Source organism: Mobula hypostoma, chromosome 10, assembly GCF_963921235.1.
Source record: "Mobula hypostoma chromosome 10, sMobHyp1.1, whole genome shotgun sequence".
NCBI classification, from domain to species: domain Eukaryota; kingdom Metazoa; phylum Chordata; class Chondrichthyes; order Myliobatiformes; family Myliobatidae; genus Mobula; species Mobula hypostoma.
Genome location: NC_086106.1, coordinates 53,766,302 through 53,787,813, shown reverse-complemented (window position 1 = coordinate 53,787,813; position 21,512 = coordinate 53,766,302). Strand labels below are relative to the sequence as shown.

At 43.0% G+C, this 21,512-nt stretch overlaps 1 protein-coding gene across 3 annotated transcripts in view; it reads left to right on the top strand.

Moving 5' to 3' along the window:
- The window catches only part of LOC134352908 (interleukin-13 receptor subunit alpha-1-like), a 63,038-nt gene that overhangs the window by 31,567 nt on the left and 9,959 nt on the right, over window positions 1–21,512 (top strand). The window contains exons 6-10 of one of the 3 annotated variants that reach the window (XM_063060512.1): window positions 8,610–8,758; window positions 15,603–15,732; window positions 17,166–17,265; window positions 18,764–18,848; window positions 19,413–19,487. In XM_063060512.1, the coding sequence (XP_062916582.1) occupies window positions 8,610–8,758; window positions 15,603–15,732; window positions 17,166–17,265; window positions 18,764–18,848; window positions 19,413–19,481 (533 nt within the window). In that variant the 3' untranslated portion in view covers window positions 19,482–19,487. The remainder of the gene's footprint in view (window positions 1–8,609; window positions 8,759–15,602; window positions 15,733–17,165; window positions 17,266–18,763; window positions 18,849–19,412; window positions 19,488–21,512) is intronic. The other 2 variants (XR_010019500.1, XM_063060511.1) reach the window with 2 other exon arrangements.

The following is a 21,512-nucleotide window of genomic DNA, read 5'->3' as shown; positions in this document are numbered from 1 at the left end:
ACATAGCCTGCAATTTCCGTACGAATCATCTCCCTAACAGAGGTTGAAATTTCCCTCTGAATTAACTCCGATATCGCTTTCAAAGTCACCGGTGATTCAGTCGGGGGGAGATCCGTAGCTTTCGGTTTAACCGGAGGTTTACCATCCTTGCCGTTTTTCCCGTTCTTAGACATAGCAGATCTAAGTATCATCCAATTGTCAGAGAATTCAGTTTAATTCAAAGTATTGTAAAAATTGATGCCTTAATGGTTAATTAAAGTATAGCTGACCATAGAGAAAAAAAACTCAGAGGTAATGGAGTGAGTCAAGAACGCGACTTCACTCCATGAGCGCTACCGGAAGTCTCCCAGTCTTTCTTCATATCAAAGTCCTGCCATCCCAGGAATCAATCTGGTGAAACTTCTTTGTAGTCCCTCTGTGGCAAGGATGTCTTTCCTCAGATTAGGGGACCAAAACTGCACACAATACTCCAGGTGTGATCTCACCAAGGCCTTGTACAACTGCAGTAGTACCTCCCTGCTCCTGTACTCGAATCCTCTCGCTATAAATGCCAGCATACCATTCGCCTTTTTCACCGCTTGCTGTACCTGCATGCCCACTTTCAATGACTGGTGTACAATGACACCCAGGTCTCGTTGCACCTCCCCTTTTCCTAATCAGCCACCATTCAGATAATAATCTGTTTTCCTATTTTTGCCCCCAAAGTGGATAACTTCACATTTATCCACATTAAATTGCATGTGCCATGAATTTGCCCACTCACCCAACCTATCCAAGTCACCCTGCATCCTCTTAGCATCCTCCTCACAGCTAACACTGCCACCCAGCTTCATGTCATCCACAAACTTGGAGATGCTGCATTTAATTCCCTCATCCAAGTCATTATTATATATTGTAAACAACTGGGGTCCCAGCACTGAGCCTTGCGGTACCCCACTAGTCACCGCCTGCCATTCTGAAAAGGTCCCGTTTATTCCCACTCTTTGCTTCCTGTCTGCTAACCAATTCTCCATCCACATCAATACCTTACCCCCAATACCGTGTGCTTTAAGTTTGCACACTAATCTCCTGTGTGGGACCTTGTCAAAAGCCTTTTGAAAATCCAAATATACCACAGCCACTGGTTCTCCCCTATCCACTCTACTAGTTACATCCTCAAAAATTCTATGAGATTCGTCAGACATGATTTTCCTTTCACAAATCCATGCTGACTTTGTCCGATAATATCACCGCTTTCCAAATGTGCTGTTATCACATCCTTGATAACTGACTCCAGCAGTTTCCCCACCACCGACGTTAGGCTAACCGGTCTATAATTCCCCGGTTTCTCTCTCCCTCCTATGTAGACTCATAGAGCACTGGAGCACAGAGAGGCCCTTCAGCCTATCTAGTCCAAGCCAAACTATTTATCTGCCTAGTCCTATCGACCTGCACCCAGACTGTAGCTCTCCATACCCCTCCCCTCCATGTACCTATCCAAATTTTTCCTAAATGATTAAATCAAACCCACATTCACCACTTCCCCGGCAGCTCGTTCCACAGTCCCACACCCTCTGAGTGAATAAGATCCCCCTCATGTTTCCCTTAAACATTTCACCTTTCACCCTTAACCCATCACTTCTGTCTTTCATTTTCTAGTAAAATATACCCTCTTCTGGCTGGATTTTCTTTTTCTAATTACTTTAGTTATTGACTAGTCTGTCTGTGCACTCTTTAATCCTAGTTATTATCTTTGTCATTTTTTTTGTCAATCCTAAATTTGGAGATTGCTTTAACCATTCAGACTTGAAGACACAAATGGTGTGAAAGTGTGAACCTTCCGGTTTTAGCAAGCAGACTTTGTTTTGGAATCAAAGTGCATTACCGCAGTGGCAGGAAATGGCAGAGCATTGAATTGCAAACGAACGAATCTGGGTATCCCAGTGTGTAATGTGAAATCAGCTCCTGAAAATATAGCAACTAGTTAGGAAGTGTTGATTGCAAGGAGAGTTGAATAAAAATGAAGGGAGATTGCATGTCTCGTTCAAAGCATTAATGAGAGCACATCTGGATTATTGTCTGCAGAATTTGTGCCCTTGTTTAAGGAGAGATGTTAATGCAAGCCTGGAAACAATAGGGTCTTTTAACAGACTCTTAGTTGGTACATATAGAACTTAGAAAAAAAGAGGGCTATGCCCTCTTGAAATTCTTGGCAGTCTCTAGAGTAGGTTGCATGGTTGGCACAACATTGTGAGCCAAAGGGCCTGTAATGTGCTGTAGATTTCTATGTTTTATGTTGATTCAGAGAAAGTATACAGACTTTTAGTGGAAGGATTATAAGGTCTACAGATGTTGAATGGGTGGGTTGTAGGGTCTACAGAATTTGAATGGGTGGGTTGTCGGGCAGACAGGATTTGGGTGGGTTGTCGGACATACAGGATTTGGGTGGGTTGTAAAGCATACAAAATTTGACTGGGTGGACTGTAAGGTATACAGACTTTGGGTGGGTTGTCGGGCATACAGGATTTGGGTGGGTTATAGACAATAGGTGCAGGAGTAGGCCATTCGGCCCTTTGAGCCAGCACCGCCATTCACTGTGATCATGGCTGATCATCCACTATCAGTATCCAGTTCCTGCCCTATCCCCATAACCTTTGATTCCGCTATCCTTAAGAGCTCTATCCATCTCTTTTTTTGAAAGCATCCAGAGACTTGGCCTCCACAGCCTTTTGGGGCAGAGCATTCCATATATCCACCACTCTCTGGGTGAAAAAGTTTTTCCTCAACTCCATTCTAAATGGCCTACCCCTTATTTTTAAACTGTGGCCTCTGGTTCTGGACTCACCCATCAGCGGGAACATGCTTCCTGCCTGCAGCGTGTCCAATCCCTTAATAATCTTATATGTTTCAATAAGATCCCCTCTCAGCCTTCTAAATTCCAGAGTATACAAGCCTAGTCGCTCCAATCTTTCAACATATAACAGTCCTGCCATCCCGGGAATTAACTGTGTGAACCTACGCTGCACACCCTCAATAGCAAGAATGTCCTTCCTCAAATTTGGAGACCAAAACTGCGCAGTACTCCAGGTGTGGTCTCACCAGGGCCCTGTACAGCTGCAGAAGGACATCTTTGCTCTTATACTCAATTCCCCTTGTTATGAAGGCCAGCATGCCATTAGCTTTCTTCACTGCCTGCTGTACTTGCATGCTTGTTTTCAGTGACTGATGTACAAGAACACCTAGATCTCGTACTTCCCCTTTTCCTAACTTGACTCCATTTAGATAATAATCTGCCTTCCTGTTCTTGCCACCAAAGTGGATAACCTCACATTTATCCACATTAAACTGCATCTGCCATGCATCTGCCCAATCACCCAGGGTTGTCGGGCATACAGGATTTGGGTGGGTTGTCAGGCATACAGATGTTGAATGGGTGGGTTGTAAGGGCTGGGCATGTACGTGCTTGAGAGTGAACTTGATTGAAACAAGTCAGATACCAAGGAAACCTGACAGGGTGGTTGGAGAGATAATGCCTCCCGTTGCATGAGAATCTGGAACTCGGGATCACATTTTTAAAATAAAGATTTCTCATTAAGAAAGAAATGAGGCAAAATTTGTCTCCTGTTCCTCGAAAGTCAGTGGAAACAGAGAATCTGGTTGTTTTAAGACTACTGGTTTGTTGACATTTGGTAAGAAAGGAGTAAAGTGTTTCAGTGGGTAGACGGGAGTGCAGATTTAAGATTACAATCAGATCAGAGCCATTCTAAGTAAATCGTGCCATCGGTTCAATGTGGTGAGTGGCCTAATCCTGAATCTTGTTTTGGTTTTTTTTCAGATCATAATCAGAAGTTTGTTAGATACTGTAAACTATCGTGTTTTCAATGGTCAACTCCAATCACTCAGCGCACTTCTGTTACCTGTCCTTTCGCGCAGTGGTGGTTCCTTGTTCTTCCTGCTCTTTTTATCCCGCATGCTGAGTCTCCTGCACATTGATTTTGTGTCTTTTTTTCTTAAAAATGAACTTTGCAAAGGAACACTACTAATTCAGTTCATCCATATGGCAACAGTACGCACTCTGCTACCTAACCACAAATCTCAGGGATGTTACTAACCAGGCTGTAAATGGAAACAGTAAAATTCCACGAAACAAAGTGAGCTGCTGAATTTATAACAACACACACAAAAAATGCTGGTGAACGCAGTAGGCTAGGCAGCATCTCTAGGAAGAGGTACAGTCAACGTTTCAGGCCGAGACCCTTTGTCAGGACTAACTGAAAGAAGAGCTAGTAAGAGATTTGAAAGTGGGAGGGGGAGGGGGAGGGGGAGTTCCAAAATGATGGAAGACAGGAGGGGGAGGGATGGAGCTAAGAGCTGAAAAGTTGATTGGCAAAAGGGGTACGAGGCTGGGGAAGGGAGAGGATCAGGGGACGGGAGGCCTATGGAGAAAGAATGGCGGAGTTGGGGGGAAACCCAGAGGATGGGCAAGGAGTTATAGTGAGAGGGACAGAGGGAGAAAAAAGAGAGGGGGGGGAAAAAGGAAGAAATAAGGGATGGGGTACGAAGGGGAGGTGGGGCATTAACGGAAGTTTGAGAAGTCAATGTTCATGCCATCAGGTTGGAGGCTACCCAGACAGAATATAAGGTGTTGTTCCTCCAACCTGAGTGTGGCTTCATCTTGACAGCAGAGGAGGCCATGTATGGGCATATCAGAATGGGAATAGGATGTGGAATTAAAATGTGTGGCCACTGGGAGATCCTGCTTTCTCTGGCAGACAGAGTGTAGGTGTTCAGTGAAACGGTCTCCCAGCCTGCGTCGGGTCTTGCCAATATATAGAAGACCACATCGGGAGACCCGATGCAGGCTGGGAAACTGTTTCGCTGAACACCTACGCTCTGTCCACCAGAGAAAGCAGGATCTCCCAGTGGCCACACATTTTAATTCCACATCCCATTCCCATTCTGATATGTCCATCCACGGCCTCCTCTACTGTCAAGATGAAGCCACACTCAGGTTGGAGGAACAACACCTTGTATACCGTTTGGGTAGCCTCCAACCTGATGGCATGAACATTGACTTCTCTAACTTCCGTTAATGCCCCACCTCCCCTTCGTACCCCATCCCTTATATATTTACTTATTTCCTCCTCCCCCCCTCTCTTTTTTCTCCCTCTGTCCCTCTCACTATAACTCCTTGCCCATCCTCTGGGTTTTCCCCCCTCCCCCTTTCTTTCTCCCTAGGCTTCCCATCCCCTGATCCTCTCCCTTCTCCAGCCTCGTATCCCTTTTGCCAATCAACTGTCCAGCTCTTGGTTTCTTCTATCATTTCGGATCTCCACCCCCCCCCCCCCGCCACTTTCAAATCTCTTACTATCTCTTCTTCCAGTTAGTCCTGACAAAGGGTCTCGGCACGAAACGTTGAGTGTACCTCTTCCTATAGATGCTGCCTGGCCTGCTGCATTCACCAGCATTTTTTGTGTGTGTTGCTTGAATTTCCAGCATCTGCAGATTTCCTCGTGTTTGCTGAACTTATAAACTATTTTAGTGATGTTAAATCAGGAATAAATATTGGTCAGGATTGACTGGAATTGCCCTGATTTTCAAATAATTATTCAGGGTATTTACATCTTTCCAATTACTGATAATGCAGCTAGGAGGCCATGTACCCTTTAGATTCAGGGGAGATAACCCATCTCTTCTTATTCTCCATCTCCTTATTTCTCTCTTTCGTTATTCTCATGTTTTAATTCTTTTGCCACTTACCTATGCAGGGGACAATTTGCAGCAACCAGTAAGTCTTTGGGATGTGGAGCATCTTAGGGTGCCCACGGGCTCACAAGAAGAGCATGCAAACTCCACACATACGTAGCTACCTAGAGGCTGGGATCAAACCTGGGTCTCGGGAGGAGTGAAATTGCAGCTCTGCCAGCTGCACTACCCAGTGATGTTGTCACTCACTTAACCTAAAATCGTTCTTGATGGGTATGGTAGAAGAATTATTACTGTCGAAGAAAGGAGACAATGTTGTGGTTAAATTTGTGAACTGGTACTCCAGAGGTCTGGATCCACGTTCCCATGATGGCAATTATGGAGCTTAACTTTAGTAGACATCTGCTTTTCTTTAAAAAGAGGTGATTACTCATAATAATGAACACCATCCCCTTGGGAAAGGAGATCTGCCTGTTCTGACTTGTGACTTCAAGGTCACAGCAGTGTGGTTGAATCATAAAGAATATCTCAAATTCTAGGGCTTCTCAGGAAAGGGCAAAAATGACTAATCTTGCCATCAAAGACTACCATTCTGAAAGATTAATAAATTAAAGGTGATATATTCAGAATGTTCAAGTTTGACTGGGTAGATTGAGAATCGTGAAGAAGTCCTTATAAAGAAAGGAAATAAATTGCCAATGCTAAAAGGAACCATGAAGTTGCTAGGTTACTGTGAAACCCAACAAACCACAGTATATAATTCCCTTTATTGATTGTGAGACCCGACCATTGGCAGATCTGACCTATGTGTGACTATCTTCCCTCTGTGCTTTTTCTGAAGTGCAACTGTTATGATGGAGATGGTCTCTGGGAAAATTGGCTATCACCAGTAATGTGACATCAGTTAAGATTCAATGAAGCGAACTTCGGAAAGCCAAGACCTCCAGTATCCCTGACGATGACATCTGCAAAATTCACATTTCGCTGCATCTTCTTACAGACTGTTAGGAAAATAGAGTTGTAGCTGATGTCTTTGGATCATACGGATGATAGATAGGAACTGCAGGAGGCAAATTTCTGTCAGCAGAGGGGAGGGATTTGCACTTTATGCAGGATAATCCTGTGGCAGTTCCCTTTAATAACAAGTGTATTGCTTTGGATATTATTGGGGAGGAGTGGGCAACCTACCAGTGGAAAACCACAATGACCAACTCTGGAACTGAGCCTGCCTCTGTGGCTCAGAAGGGAAGTGGGGAAAAAGAGCAGAGCGTTAGTGATATGGGATTTACTGGTTAGAGGAACAGATAGGTGTTTCTGTGGACGAGAATATAAGATTCCCAGATAATGTGTTGCCTCCCAGGTGCCAGGGTGAGAGATATCTCAGATTGAGTCCATAGCATTCTAAAGGGAGAGGGTGAGCAGCCAGAGGCCATGGTCCACATCATTACCCATGTCAAAGGCAGGAAGGGTGACAAATTCCTGCAAGGTGAATTCAGTGATTTAGGTGCTAACTTAAACAGGATCTGTCATCTTAGGATTGCTACCTGTACCATATGCTAGTGGTGCCAGAAATGGGAAGCTATTACAGTTTAACACGTCGCTAAGGAGGTGGTGCATAATGGAGGGCTTCAGATTTTTGGAGCATTGGGCTCACTTCCAGGGAAGATGGGACCAGACAGAACAGTTTGCATCTGAGCTCGAGGGGACCGATATCCTTGTGCTTCTCTGGAGGGTTTAAACTAGAGTTGCGAGGGGTTGGGAAGCAGAGTGTCAGGGCAGCTAGTGGAGAGGTTGTGGGGAAAATGGATGTCAAGCCTATTAACAAAGACAGGAACTAAAGGTTGAGCAGGGTAGGAAATATATCCTGAGGTGCATCAATTTCAATACAATGTGTCAGTATTATATTTAGGGCAGATGAGCTTAGAGCATGGATCAACATGTAGAATTAAGACCTTGTAGTCATTAGTGAGACTTGACTGCAGGAGGAGTAGGAGAGGCAGTTTGATGTTCCTCGGTTCTGTTGCTTTGGACGTGGTAGAGGGGAGGGGTGGCATTACTCATCAGGAATAATGGGACTAAGGCTATATAGGTGGAACTGAGGAAAAGAAAGGGATATTGATAGGATTATGTCATAGAGCAGCCAGTGGTCAGCAGGATTTAGAAGATCACATTTGGAGAAAGTTAGCAGGCAATTGGAGTAAAAATAAGGTTGTGATGGTAAGAATGAAAGAGTACAGAGAAAACTTATCAGAACTTTGTCAGGACTTAAGAACCTGGGTCGTAGAGGAAAAGTTGAATCTGTTAGGACTTTATTCCCTGGAGCATAGCCGGAAGAGGGGAGATCAGATAGGCAAATTATGAGGGGTATAGATAGGATAAATGCAAGGATGCTTTTTCCATTGATGTTGGATAAGTCTAGAGCTAGAGATCCTAGGTTAAGGGTAAAAGGTGGAATATTTAAGGGGAACCTGATGGAGATCTTCAGTCAGAGATTGTGGAATGAGGTGCTAGTGGAAGTGGTGGATCCAGGTTTGGTTGCAACATTTAAGAAATATTTGAATAAACGTATGGGTGGGGGGGATATGGAGTGCAATTCGTTGGGACTAGGCAGAGTGACAGTTTGGGATGGACTAGATAGCCCAAGGGGCCTGTTTCTGCACTGTAGTGCTCTACGACTATTGCGTGTCACTTCTAACTCTTGGTCTAACATTGTGATGTGGAATGTAATGTCGATTTGTACAGATTTTGAAGTGAAGCTGAGGAAAACAATCCCCCAAAAGTCCCTGATGGAAAAATACTAATTCTGACCTTGCTTAATCAATAGCCCAACTTTTAGGGCTCTGCCTGCAGTAGCATTACAGCATGATTTGCTTTACCGGGAAGCAATGCAATTGATGATGTCACAATATTTTATTTTCTTGAAGTGAAACTGCAACCACCTGTGGTGAACGTGTCAGAGATTCATGAAAGGATTTATGTGAACTGGGAGATCCCTGAGAGTTGGAACAGACGATGTTTGGAGTATGCAGTAAGAGTTAAGAGCAGCAAAGCGAATTCCTGGAGAACCTATACGGTGAGTAATGGATTGATAAAGTGTGTTAAAGAAACAGCTTTAACAAACTGTTAAATGCGACATTTTACTTACTGTACTTATTGAGATACAACATAGATAGGCCCTTCTGGTTCTTTGAGCTGTGCCTTCCAGCAAAACCCCCAATTTAACCCCAGCCGAATCACGGGACACAATATACAATGACCAATTAACCTACCAGCCGGTTGTCTTTGGACTGTGGGAGGAAACCAGAGCACCTGGAGGAATCCCACATGGTTACAGGGAGAACGTACTAACTCTTTACAAACAGTAGAGGGAATTGAACCTGGGTCGCCTGTACTTATAGATTTGGAGATATGTGATGAGTGAGCAAGCTAGACTGGGATTCATTCAGAATGAAATATCATGGGTTAAAGAAATGGCAAGAGATCAAGTAACAAGAAAATACAAATCAGGTGCAGGAGTGCACCATTCAGCCTCAAAGTCAAAGGTTATTGTCATATGCAGAAGTACATTCATGCAGAGGTACAATGAAAAACTTGCAGCAGCATCATATAAGAAGCATTTGCAGGAAAAATGCACTTATGAGGAAAAAAAATACCAAAGTCCATTTTAGTGCAAGGTGGTCATAATGCTATTAAACTTTAGTGATCAGTATTGTGCCATTTGGTTAACTAACAGAATAGATGAAGGGAGTAGTTGTTCTTGAAAATGATGGTGTGCAACTTCAGGTAATGGTAGTGTGGCGCCTTCTGCCCTCTGACAGCAGTGAGTAAATGGCGTGGGCCAAGTGGTGGGGATCTGGAGACGGTGCCTTGCCTCCTGTCCATACTACAGTAACCATGAAGTATTGAGCTGAGTCATGACTCTCTGCAACTTCTTGCATTCCTACACATTTGAATTGCTGTGAAACAGACCACGATACAGAATTTTGTTACTGCTTTTGGTGATGAGCCGAACCTCCTCATCGAATATATTAACATCCAGGAATTTAAAACTTATGACTATCTTGAGACAGCTGTGTCACTCACCAAGCTGCTGGGTCATCTGCTGCCTCTGTTACATTTTCCTGAACAATCTCAGTACCCCTTTATTCTCTTCTCTAATAGCAGAAATGTATCCATTTAGTTTGAATCAACCTACGCCTGACCTTTCTCAGCCCTTCATTGTGAAGAATGTGAAGATTTACTATACTGTGAGTGAAGATCATAAGATATAGGAGCAGAATTAAGCCATTTGGCCCATCAAGTCTGTTCCACCACTTCATCATGCCTATCCATATCCCTCTCAGCCGAATCTCCTGCCTTCTCCCCGTATCCTTTCATGCTCTGAGCAATCAGGAATCTATCTACCTGTACCTTAAACATACCCAATGGCTTGGCCTCCACGGCTGTCTGTGCAATGAATTCCACTGATTCACCACTCTCTGGGAAAAGAAACCCCTCATCATTTTCATTCAAAATGCGCATCGCTTTATTCTGAGGCTGTGTCCTCTGGTCTTGGATCCCGTTCCCCCCCCCCACCACAGGAAGCATCCTCTCCATATCCACTCTATTGAGGACTTTCAACATTCCATAGGTTTCAATGAATCCCCCTTCATTCTTCTGAGTTCAAATGAGTACAGGCCCAGAGTTATAAAATGTTCCTCATGTGAGAAGCCTTTCAATCTGGAATCATTCATGTGAACCTGCTTTGAACCCTCTCCAAATGTCAGCACACCCTTTCTTAGATAAGAGGCCCAGAACTGCTCAGAATACTCCAGACGAGGCCTCAGCAGTGCTTTATAAAACGTTTTCTTGCAAAAACGCCATCCCCTTCTCGCAATTCCTCCGTCTCCGCCGCATCTGCTCTCAGGATGAGGCTTTTCATTCTAGGACGAGGGAGATGTCTTCATTTTTTAAAGAAAGGGGCTTTCCTTCCTCCACTATCAACTCTGCTCTTAAACGCATCTCCCCCATTTCACGTACATCTGCTCTCACTCCATCCTCCCACCACCCCACCAGGAATAGGGTTCCCCTGGTCCTCACCTACCACCCCACCAGCCTCCGGGTCCAACATATTATTCTCCGTAACTTCCGCCACCTCCAACGGGATCCCACCACTAAGCACATCTTTCCCTCCCCCCCTCTCTCTGCATTCCGCAGGGATCGCTCCCTACACAACTCCCTTGTCCATTCGTCCCCCCCATCCCTCCCCACTGATCTCCCTCCTGGCACTTATCCGTGTAAGCGGAACAAGTGCTACACATGCCCTTACACTTCCTCCCTTACCACCATTCAGGGCCCCAAACAGTCCTTCCAGGTGAGGCATCACTTCACCTGTGAGTCGACTGGGGTGATATACTGCGTCCGGTGCTCCCGATGTGGCCTTTTATATATTGGTGAGACCCGACACAGACTGGGAGACCGCTTTGCTGAACATCTACGCTCTGTCCGCCAGAGAAAGCAGGATCTCCCAGTGGCCACACATTTTAATTCCACATCCCATTCCCATTCTGACATGTCTATCCACGGCCTCCTGTACTGTAAAGATGAAGCCACACTCAGGTTGGAGGAACAACACCTTATATTCTGTATGGGTAGCCTCCAACCTGATGGCATGAACATTGACTTCTCTAACTTCCGCTAGGCCCCACCTCCCCCTCGTACCCCATCTGTTACTCTTTTTTATGCACACATTCTTTCTCTCACTCTCCTTTTTCTCCCTCTGTCCCTCTGAATATACCTCTTGCCCATCCTCTGGGTCACCCCCCCCCCGTCTTTCTTCCCGGACCTCCTGTCCCATGATCCTCTCGTATCCCCTTTTGCCTATCACCTGTCCAGCTCTCGGCTCTATCCCTCCCCCTCCTGTCTTCTCCTATCATTTTGCATCTCCCCCTCCCCCTCCAGCTTTCAAATCCCTTACTCACTCTTCCTTCAGTTAGTCCTGACGAAGGGTCTCGGCCTGAAACGTCGACTGCGCCTCTTCCTATAGATGCTGCTTGGCCTGCTGCGTTCACCAGCAACTTTGATGTGTGTTGCTTGAATTTCCAGCATCTGCAGAATTCCTGTTGTTTGCTTTATAAAACGTCATTGCTTTTATGTTTTAGTCCTCTAGAAATGAATGCTAACATTGCATTTGCCTTCCGTACCACTGATTCAACCTGCAAATTAGCCTTCAGGGAATCCTGCATGAGGACTCCCAAGTCCTTTTGTATCTCAGATTTTTGAATTTTCCTCCATTTAGAAAGTGGTCTTCTCTTTTATTTCTTCTACCGAAATGCATGACCAGATGCTTTCCACTGTATTCTATTTTCCCTTCGTTGCCCATTTCCTAATCTGTCCAAGTCCTCATGTAGCTCGTCTGCTTCCTCAACACTACCTGCCCCTCCACCTATCATCATATCATCCAACAATACTCCTTTGTCTGCCTTGCTTGTTATTTCTTGAAATAATTCTAATAGATTTGTCAGGCAATATTTTCCCTTAAGGAAACCTTGCTGACTTTGTCCTATTTTATCATGAGCCTCCAAGTACCCTAACACCAGATCCTTAACAATCAACTCCAAAATCTTCCCAACCACTGAGGACAGACTAATGGGTCTGCTGCCTGTCTATCCCTTCTTGAAGAGTGGAGTGACATTTGCAATTTTCCAGTCCTCAAGAACCATGCCAAAATCTATTGATTCTTGAAAGATCATTACAAATACCTCCACAATCTTTTCAGCAACCTCTTTCAGAATGCTAGGATGTAGACCATCTGGTCCAGGTGATTTATCTACCTTCAGACCTTTAATTTTCCCAAGCACCTCCTCCCTAGTCATGGCAACTTTACTCACATCTTGCCCCTGACTCTCCCGAAATTCCGGCATACTGCTAGTGTCTTCCACAGTGAAGGCTCATGCAAAATACTCATTCAGTTCATCTGCCATTTCCTTGTTCTCCATCACTACCTCTCCACTCCAGCATCATTTTTACAGCAGTCTGATACCCACTTTCACCTCTCTTTTACACTTCATATATCTGCAAAAACTTCTGCTATCCTCTTTAATATTATTGGTTAGCTTACCTTCGTATTCCATCTTTTCCTTCTTTATGACTTTATTAGTTGCCTTCTGTTGGTTTTTAAAAGCTTCCAATACTCTAACTTCCCATTAACTTTTCCTCTATTAAATGCCCTCTCTTTGGCTTTCTGTGCTGGGCTTTGAATCCTCTTGTCAGCCGTGGTTGCATCATCTCGCCTTTAGAATACTACTTCTTTCTTGGGATGTATCTATCCTGTGCCTTCTGAATTGCTCCCAGAAACAGCTCATCTCTCATGCCTCTGTGATTCTCTTTACTCCACTGTAACAGAGATACATCTGACTTTAGCTTCTCTTTCTCAAATTGCAGGGTGAATTTCATCATATTATGATCACTTTCCCCAGGGTTGCTCTACTTAATGCTCTCTAATCAACTCCAGTTCATTGCATAACATCCGATCCAGAATAGCTGATCCCCTAGTGGGCCACCTACGAGCTGCTCGAAAAAGCCATCTCATAGGCATTCTTAAAATTCCCCCTCCTGGAATCCAGCACCAACCTGATTTTCCCAATCTACCTGCATACTGAAATCCCCTATGACAATTGTACCATTGCCTGCTTTAATTTGTACACCACATCTTTGCTACTGACCCATCAGGGTCTCTTTTTCCCTTGCAGTTCCTTAGCTCTATCTACAATGATTCAACAACTTCCAACACTTTGTCACCTTTTTCTAATTTCATTTCTTTTTTTTGTCAACAGAGCCACCCCACCCTCTCTGCCTACCTGCTTGTCCTTCTGATACAATGTGTATCATTGGACGTTAGGCTGCCGGTTGTAATCTTCTTTCAGCCATGACTCAGTGAAGCATACAATGTCATGTATGCCAATCTGTAACTGTCCTATAAGTTCATTCCATAAACTGTGTGCATTCAAATATAACACCTTCAGTCCTGTACTCATTCTTCTTGATTTTGTCTCCCTCTTACACTGCAACCCATCCCATTGACTGCGATTTTGCCCTGTCATCAGCCTCTCCTTGCTAGTAGTCTCAGTACACACTGCCTCTGTGTGAAACCAACTGCCCCTTCTTCAGCGCTATCACCTTATTCCCTTCTCACGTTCTTCCATTTCACTGATCTGTCCCTTAATCGGATTTTATAACTCTGATTCTATTCTCTTCAGTAAGATAAATATCCTTTTTGTACCAGTCTTGAGTCCTGGAAGAATTTTTCAGGTTTCAATAAAATATACCCTCATTTTCCATAAGCTCAATTTGTCATACAGAAAACCCACTATTCCAGGAACCAGCCTGATGAATTCTGGCAGTGAATAGCAATGGATAAAAGGATATAAAACTTCCAATAAAAGGAAGTTTATAGAGCCATAAATTAACATTTATTGGTATTAATTTAGATTAACTGTAAAGCATGGGCTTTACAGTTGTAAAAAACATTCTGAGCATTTCTGGTTACAGTATTAAGAATTCAATTCACTGTCTCCCAATTAATCTTCAACCAGCTAAGAGATGCAAAAAATCTGGTGGAATAGAATTTGAGGAGCCAAAAGGACCCAAGTCCCATTCCTGCACATGCTGCTGTCACTCATACCAAGTCTCAAGTCTTCAAATAATTTCAAAGCTCAAAGTAAATTCATTATCAAAGTAGGTACATGTTACCATATGCTACCTTGAGATTTGTTTTAGAACATTTACAGGAAAAAATGCAACAGAATATTATATTTGAAAACAAAACAACTACACATAAAGACTGACAAATAACCAATGTGCAAAAAAAAAGCAAATTCTCTCTCTCCTTTTTCTCCCTCTGTCCCTCTCACTATACTCCTTGCCCATCCTCTCGGCTTCCCCCCTCCCCCTTTCTTTCCCCCTAGGCCTTCCGTCCCATGATCCTCTCATATCCCTTTTGCCAATCAATTGTCCTGCTCTTGGCTCCATCCCTTCCCCTCCTGTCGTCTCCTATCACTTCGGATCTCCCCCTCCCTGTCCCACTTTCAAATCTCTTGTTATCTCTCAGTTAGTCCTGACGAAGGGTTTCGGCCCAAAACGTCGACTGTACCTCTTCCTATGGATGCTGCCTGGCCTGCTGCATTCACCAGCAATTTTTATGTGTGTTGCTTGAAATTCCAGCATCTGCTGATTTCCTTGTGTTTACGAAATAAAAATAATGTTGGTTACATGAATTGTGGAGTCATTGAAGGAGAGTCTGTAGGTTTAGAGTAGTGGTGAATTAAAAAAAAACCATTCCGGCTTGAACCTGTGATCATAGGGTAATTGCTGTTTCTGAAATTGACCTCATTTTCATTTGAAGGAATTGGTATTGCCGGCTTGCTGCAATCCCTCTATTATTCATTCCCTCAAGTTCATGTTCTGCCACCTGGGCAAGATTTATTTTCCTTCAGGCAATGGACAGTGTATTGGAGAAGATGAAATAATTTTATGCCTTCAATATTATTTGTCCCTCTGAATACTAAAATGAAGCTAATCTGTTGTCTTTCAGTCTCTTTTGTTATAACCAGGTCAATGTGTACAAACTTCCCTCACTCTTCAGTTTCTCAGTCCCACTAATCACTCAGATTGAAGATCTTTCCTTCTTTTCCAAAGCAATGTGGTATTGTTATTCAGCATGGACCACAATCCCACTCAGTATTTTAGATGTAGATGGAACAATGATTTATGCAATATTATGTAATGGATTTAATTCGCTGTTCCCCTCAATAATTATTCACTTTGCAAAGAAACATTTTTGAGACAGCTTTAATTTCTTGCTGGATTGTATTTTCTAGTGAAGTAACATGATCTACAGAATTTTATTTTTAAGCCTCTCAATTATTACTTACTTCCAGACCAAAATTCAAGAGAAGAACATCACTGATGCAGATACCAATTCAAATAATACCATCCAGGTGCGAGTCAAGTACGTTACTTGTGGAAAATCGGGTTTATGGAGTGAATGGAGTGAAGTGCGATATATTGGTAAATCTTTTTCCTTTGATTAAGTAACAAAATGTAGAGTGTGAATTTTCTAAAAATACTGTTTTTTTTCTTAAAATGAACTTGGAAACTTGACATGGAGTTAATCTGAAGTAAGCCTCCTGGTTGTTCAGTTAAACAGAAGACCAGTTGATCTGTTTGTTGAAGAATAAATGTTATTACATTTCATTTCTGACCAGCCGGTGGTGTAGTGGCGAGTAGTCTCTGGTTCAAACCTGGCTGTCTCCTTGGAGGCTTTCCATCCCTGCTGGGTTGAGTGTCGAGCTAGCAACTCGGCCTCGTAACAAAACAGACATGCTAAAGAGTTGCCTGCCACCTGATGTAGCACAAGGCAAGGGGAGGAAAAAAAGTTATTATATTTTGTATAATAGTACAGGAATAGGCTGTATGGTCCATAAAGTCTACACTGAACCCAATGCCTAATTAAACTGTGCAGGATCCATATCCCTCCATTCCCTGCATACTTTCACACCACTTAAGCACAGTAATATCTGCTTCCAACACCACATCTGGTAGCCTGTTCCAGGCATCCACCACTCTCCGTGTAAACAAATAAACTTAGCTGGAACTTCTTCTTTGAAACTTTACTGCTTAGCTTACATGCATGTCCTGTAATATTTGACATGTTATCCAGCACGTGGGAAGGAATTCCACTGGCTTTCTGGAGCCTAGGACAATAAATAGTCATACTTTATTGATCCCAGGGGAAATACTACGACACAATTGAAGATCAGTCCATGATAGTGTAGGAAGTGGGTCTGTAGTGTTCTGTTGCTGAACGAGGATTAGGGAATTGCAGGTTGGTTGTTGTAAGAAAGTAGTTTCCCTGAACCTGCTGGTGTGAGACTTCAGGCTTCCATACCTTCTGCCCAATGGTAACAGCGGAAAGAAGGCATGACGTCGATGGTGGGGATCCTTGTTGATGGATGTTGCTGCCCTGAGGCAGCAGTTCCTGTAAATACTACCAGTGCTATTGATGGTGGGGAAGGCTCTGCCATGATGGGTTTGACTATGTCCACAACTCTATAGGCTTTGGGCCTGTGTATTGGAACTTACTGTTCCAAGCCATGATAAAACCAGTCAGGAAACTTTCAAAACAGCACCTGTTGAAGGTTGTATTTGGTGATATGCCAGATCTCTTGAAGGCTTTTCTTGCATTAGTTCTTTAATGGCTTTGCCATTTTTCAGTGGTGTGGAAGAAACACGTCCAATGTGACAATCATCAATTAAGTTCCTTACCACTCTGCTGCAGGGTTGGATACACATTGTGGCATCTGAAAGATGGGGACACTGTGATAATGCTTCTGGGTGTCATCTGATTGTGTCATGACGATTTTATTGGCACAAAGCTTATGAGTGTGCCATTTTAAAGAGGGTAAAATTGTCTGTCACTAATAAAGCTATATTCTCCTCAGGACGGGACACCAAAGAATGGAATTGGAACATTGCTTTACTTATCTTCATCCCTGTACTAGTGGCTATAATTGCAATCGTCTGCCTCACAAACCTGAAGAAGTAAGAGACTTGTTTGCTCATTTCTGTAATATCCTACTAGAACATATTTGCCAGATTTACAAAGATGAACAATTTGTTTTGAGCCTCTTAGTTACAGTTCCTGTGTTATTGGCTACTCTTAACATCTGGCTTGGTTTGTCCAATGGAAACTGCTTCACAGATCTTGTCTCTGGACATTATCAAGGAGTCTTGCTAGAACAGAAGTCAATGGGTATCAGTTGAAAAACTAATACAGTCATTGTGTCATACAGCATAGAAACAGGCCCTTCGGCCCAAATAGTCCACCCTGACCAAGATGTCCACCTAAGACAGCTCTATTTGCCAGCATTTGGCCTACATATTTTCCATCCATGTACCTGTCCAGATATCTTAAAAGTTTTACCGTACTTGTCTCAACCATTTCCACATGTGTACTACCTTTTTTAAAAAAAAAGTTACGCTCAAGTTCCTATTAAACCTTTCCATCTCACCCTCTATGCCCTGCAGTTTCTGATTCTCCAATCCTGGGAAAATGGCTGCATAAATTCACCCTATCTATGTCTCTTGTGATTTTATACACTGCTATAATATCAACTCTTGCCTCTTCAGCTAGAAAGTAAATTGTTCTAGCCTTGCCTGACTTCTCCCTATGACTCTCACTCCCTTGAATCCTGGCAAATTCTAATAGTAGGAAGCATGCCGAGCGTAGAGGAAAACAGCTGGTTGTCAGAGGTTCACTGTCTCAGCCCAAGGCATCAATGGAGGAGTTTCTCAGAAAAGTGACTCTTTGTCCAGTCTTCTTCAGCTGCTTCATCGATGACCCAGAAATGGAGATGTGCACTCACTGATTCACTCACTTAAATACTTTGGCTACAGAAACTGGGTATCCTACAGCAAGTTACCTGCATCGCAAGCCTTTCAAACAACCAAAAGGCTCAAATGAAGACTGTGATGGACTATTCGCTGCTTATCTAGATCAGTGTGCCCAAATGACTTGATGAAGCTGGATACAATTCAGGATGAAGCATCTCACCCACCATCCTAAAGTTCAGGCCCTTCACTACCAGTACACAGTGATGGACCATATATAAAATGCATTTCATTTACTGACCCAGTCTACTCTGCCAGCACCTCCCAAGCCCGTGAATTGTGCTACTTAAGGGAGACAAAGCAGCAGGTATGTGGGTAGATCACCACCGGCAAGTTCTCTTCCAAGTCATGCACCATCCCATTGGGTCTAAACCCTGGAAACCCCTCCCAACAGCATAGTTAAAGACCTTCACCATGAAGGCAGCAGTAGTTCAACAAGGCAGTTCACTAAGCTCACCACCACATTCCCAAGGGCACTTGCAGTCTGACAACAAATTGCCGGCCCTGTCAATAATCCTGAAAACCAAACAGATGAGTAAATGAACTCCTGTGGCAAAGGTGATAAATGAAGGCTTACAAAGTATTTTATGCCTGGTATTTATTTTGTTCTTTAACCAGATGCCATTGTTAACCTTTTCTTACTTTTAAGGCTTAGGAAGTGGATCCTCCCACCAATTCCCGATCCCGGAAAACTGCTCAGGGGTGTGTTTGGAGACTCAAATGGTGACAACACAGTAAGTTGAAAACTTCCCAAGTTAACCTTAAAACATTTAGCATTTCCTTTGGAAAAAGAAATCAGTGAGGAAATGAGAGAATTGTAGATGGCAGAGATGAAGGGTTGTGAAGCTGGTAAAAGTCGCAGTGATATGGCAGGTGGTGGGAAGCACATTTTCCAGTCTCTGCTCTTAATGTCATATGCCCCTTGACATGTGTTACATTTGCGTTTCAAACATGCTTTGACACAAAGTTTGCACTGGGTGCAGGATTTAGTTATGCAGAAAGGACATATGGTCAGCTATAAATGGTAAATATTTATATCTTTGTTGTTGGAGAGAATATAAACATCCTTGTTCGAAGCCCTGTGTCTTAAAATTGCAGTTGTAAGTAGAAGTTACCAGTTGCCAAGTAATATCTAAGTTCCATTTTAACTATACTAGCAACTGTAGAAAAGGATAGTTATGTTTCAAAAGTAACATCAATGTTAATCAGTGTTCTACTTTTAAATGTTGTTTCTACCTCATGGACTTTGGGGTTGGAGAGGAAATCCTATGCAACGTTCCCTCTTTTTTTTTTTACAGCCGCACAGACCAACCATTGCTTTGAAAAGGAGATTTTTTACACAACCTGAAAACTACATGGCCCTTTAACAAAAGGTTATATGAAAGAAAATTTCAGCTATGCACCAACAAAGGCTATGTGCATGGGAGCATTTCAATTACTGTACGGCCACACACCCATATATATCAGAAAATAGACTGAACTTTGAGAATATTGTTCCTCTGCGAGTGAACACCACAGCAGGGGCATTGCGGAAATCAATATTACCACTAGAGAGTTGCTCCCAGGTGTATTTTGCACTCTCTGACATGATAGCTCCAGAATATGTTACATGGACCTAATTTGGACAGAAAATTCAGAGGCTGAAAAAAACATTTCAAACCCATGGTTATGGTGAAAAGTGAAAAGTTAGAAATTTGGAACATTCAGTCAAAATGTGGGAGTCTCTGAATGATTGATCTCAAAGACTTTCCAAATAAGTGTAATGTTCTGGACTGTGCACAGGTTTGTGTGTGATCTGAGAGGTTAAGACATACAGCTGCAGTTTTTTCTGTACAAAATCTGAGGGATTATGACTTCCGTAGAGTTAGCAGCCAAGAATACCAGTTAGTTCTGTCCTTTGTTGGGCATAGATATAATGGTAGTTCAGAAGAAAAAAGTATCATAACAAGGGCAGCATTTATGACCAAATGTGGCAGGAGTCTCTGTTATAGATTATTCATGTCACGGTCCTTTTTTTAAAAAAAGTGCCTCAAAACTATTCACATTAAAAAGACAGACACACAGCAACTTGTGATAGCAGAGCAGTGGACATGAGCTCTGTTTCAAATGCCCAGTACAGAGTGAACAAGTTTGTTGTAAAAGTTCAGGAAGAGACGTGAGCGGTATCACAACGGCTGTCGATGACTGTTCATTTTGTGCTGCATCTGTATTACAAACAACTCTTCTATGACTCTCACATTACAGTGTTCGATAATAGAAAGCTGAGAAATCCAGGCTGACTGTCCCATTGCAAGGAAAGACGTATGTTGAGTTCAATCATTGACCTTTAGTAAGAAGGAAGGTCAATCATAGGAAATTTTCAGGGCAAGGTTTGAAAACCTTTTGTGAGTGTACAATGGTGCTAGGAGCATCAGTCTCATTTAAGTCTAAGTTGTAGTGACTATACTGAATAGTAGTCAGTAATTCATTACTGAGATGAATTATCTTGGTTTGTGAGTGAAAGTTGATTTTCATACTGAGCCTTTCCTGATGACAACCACTAAGCTTGCTCACACAGCAGGGCAAGACCTGTGCCAAAGCAGTTTGCCAAACACAGGATGGACCAAGCAAGTGCCCAACAGTGACTTCATGGCCAGTCTGTAGACATGGTTCTGAAGCATAAATTAAGTTTAAAATGAGATCAAGGAGTCGTGTGTTCTTGAAGACTGTAGGTTACCTACCTGCCGAGCACACTGGAATTGTCAACATAAAGGCCATTGTCATGAATTTTATGTATTAGCTAAATATTGGTGGAGTTAGAAAAGGCTGTCACCGTGTAGTGCAACACATATTAGGGCCATGTTATTGCTCCAAAGGGAAGCAATCATCACTTTCTGATGACAGAATGCATGCAAAGTGGATCAAGGCCAGACATTGTCACATATATATTAGTGAAACATATCATTGCAGAGTTGTGTGCCATGCTTGCTGGTGTGGCAAAGTTAGTACTTGTACAGTAAAATAGTTCCCTTAATGAGACCACACGTGGAGTATTGTGCACAGTTCTAGTCACTCAGCTATAGGGTGGATAATATTAGGCTAAAATGGATTCATGAGGATGTTATTGGGAATGGAGGGTTTGAATTATAAGCAGACAGATGGGCTTGAGCATCTAAATGGGAGGAAAAGAATTCAGAAATCTGAGGTGCAAGGGAACTTGGGAGTCTTCGTGCTGGATTCCCAGAAGGTTAACTTGCTGGTCAAGTCAATTGTGAGGAAGGCAAATGCAATGATAGCAGTCATTTTCAGAGGACTAGAATATAAAAGCAAGGATGTAATGCTGAGGCTTTATAAGGCACTGGTGAGGCCTCACTTGGAGTATTGTGAGCAGTTTTGGGCCTCTTATCGATTTAAAAAAA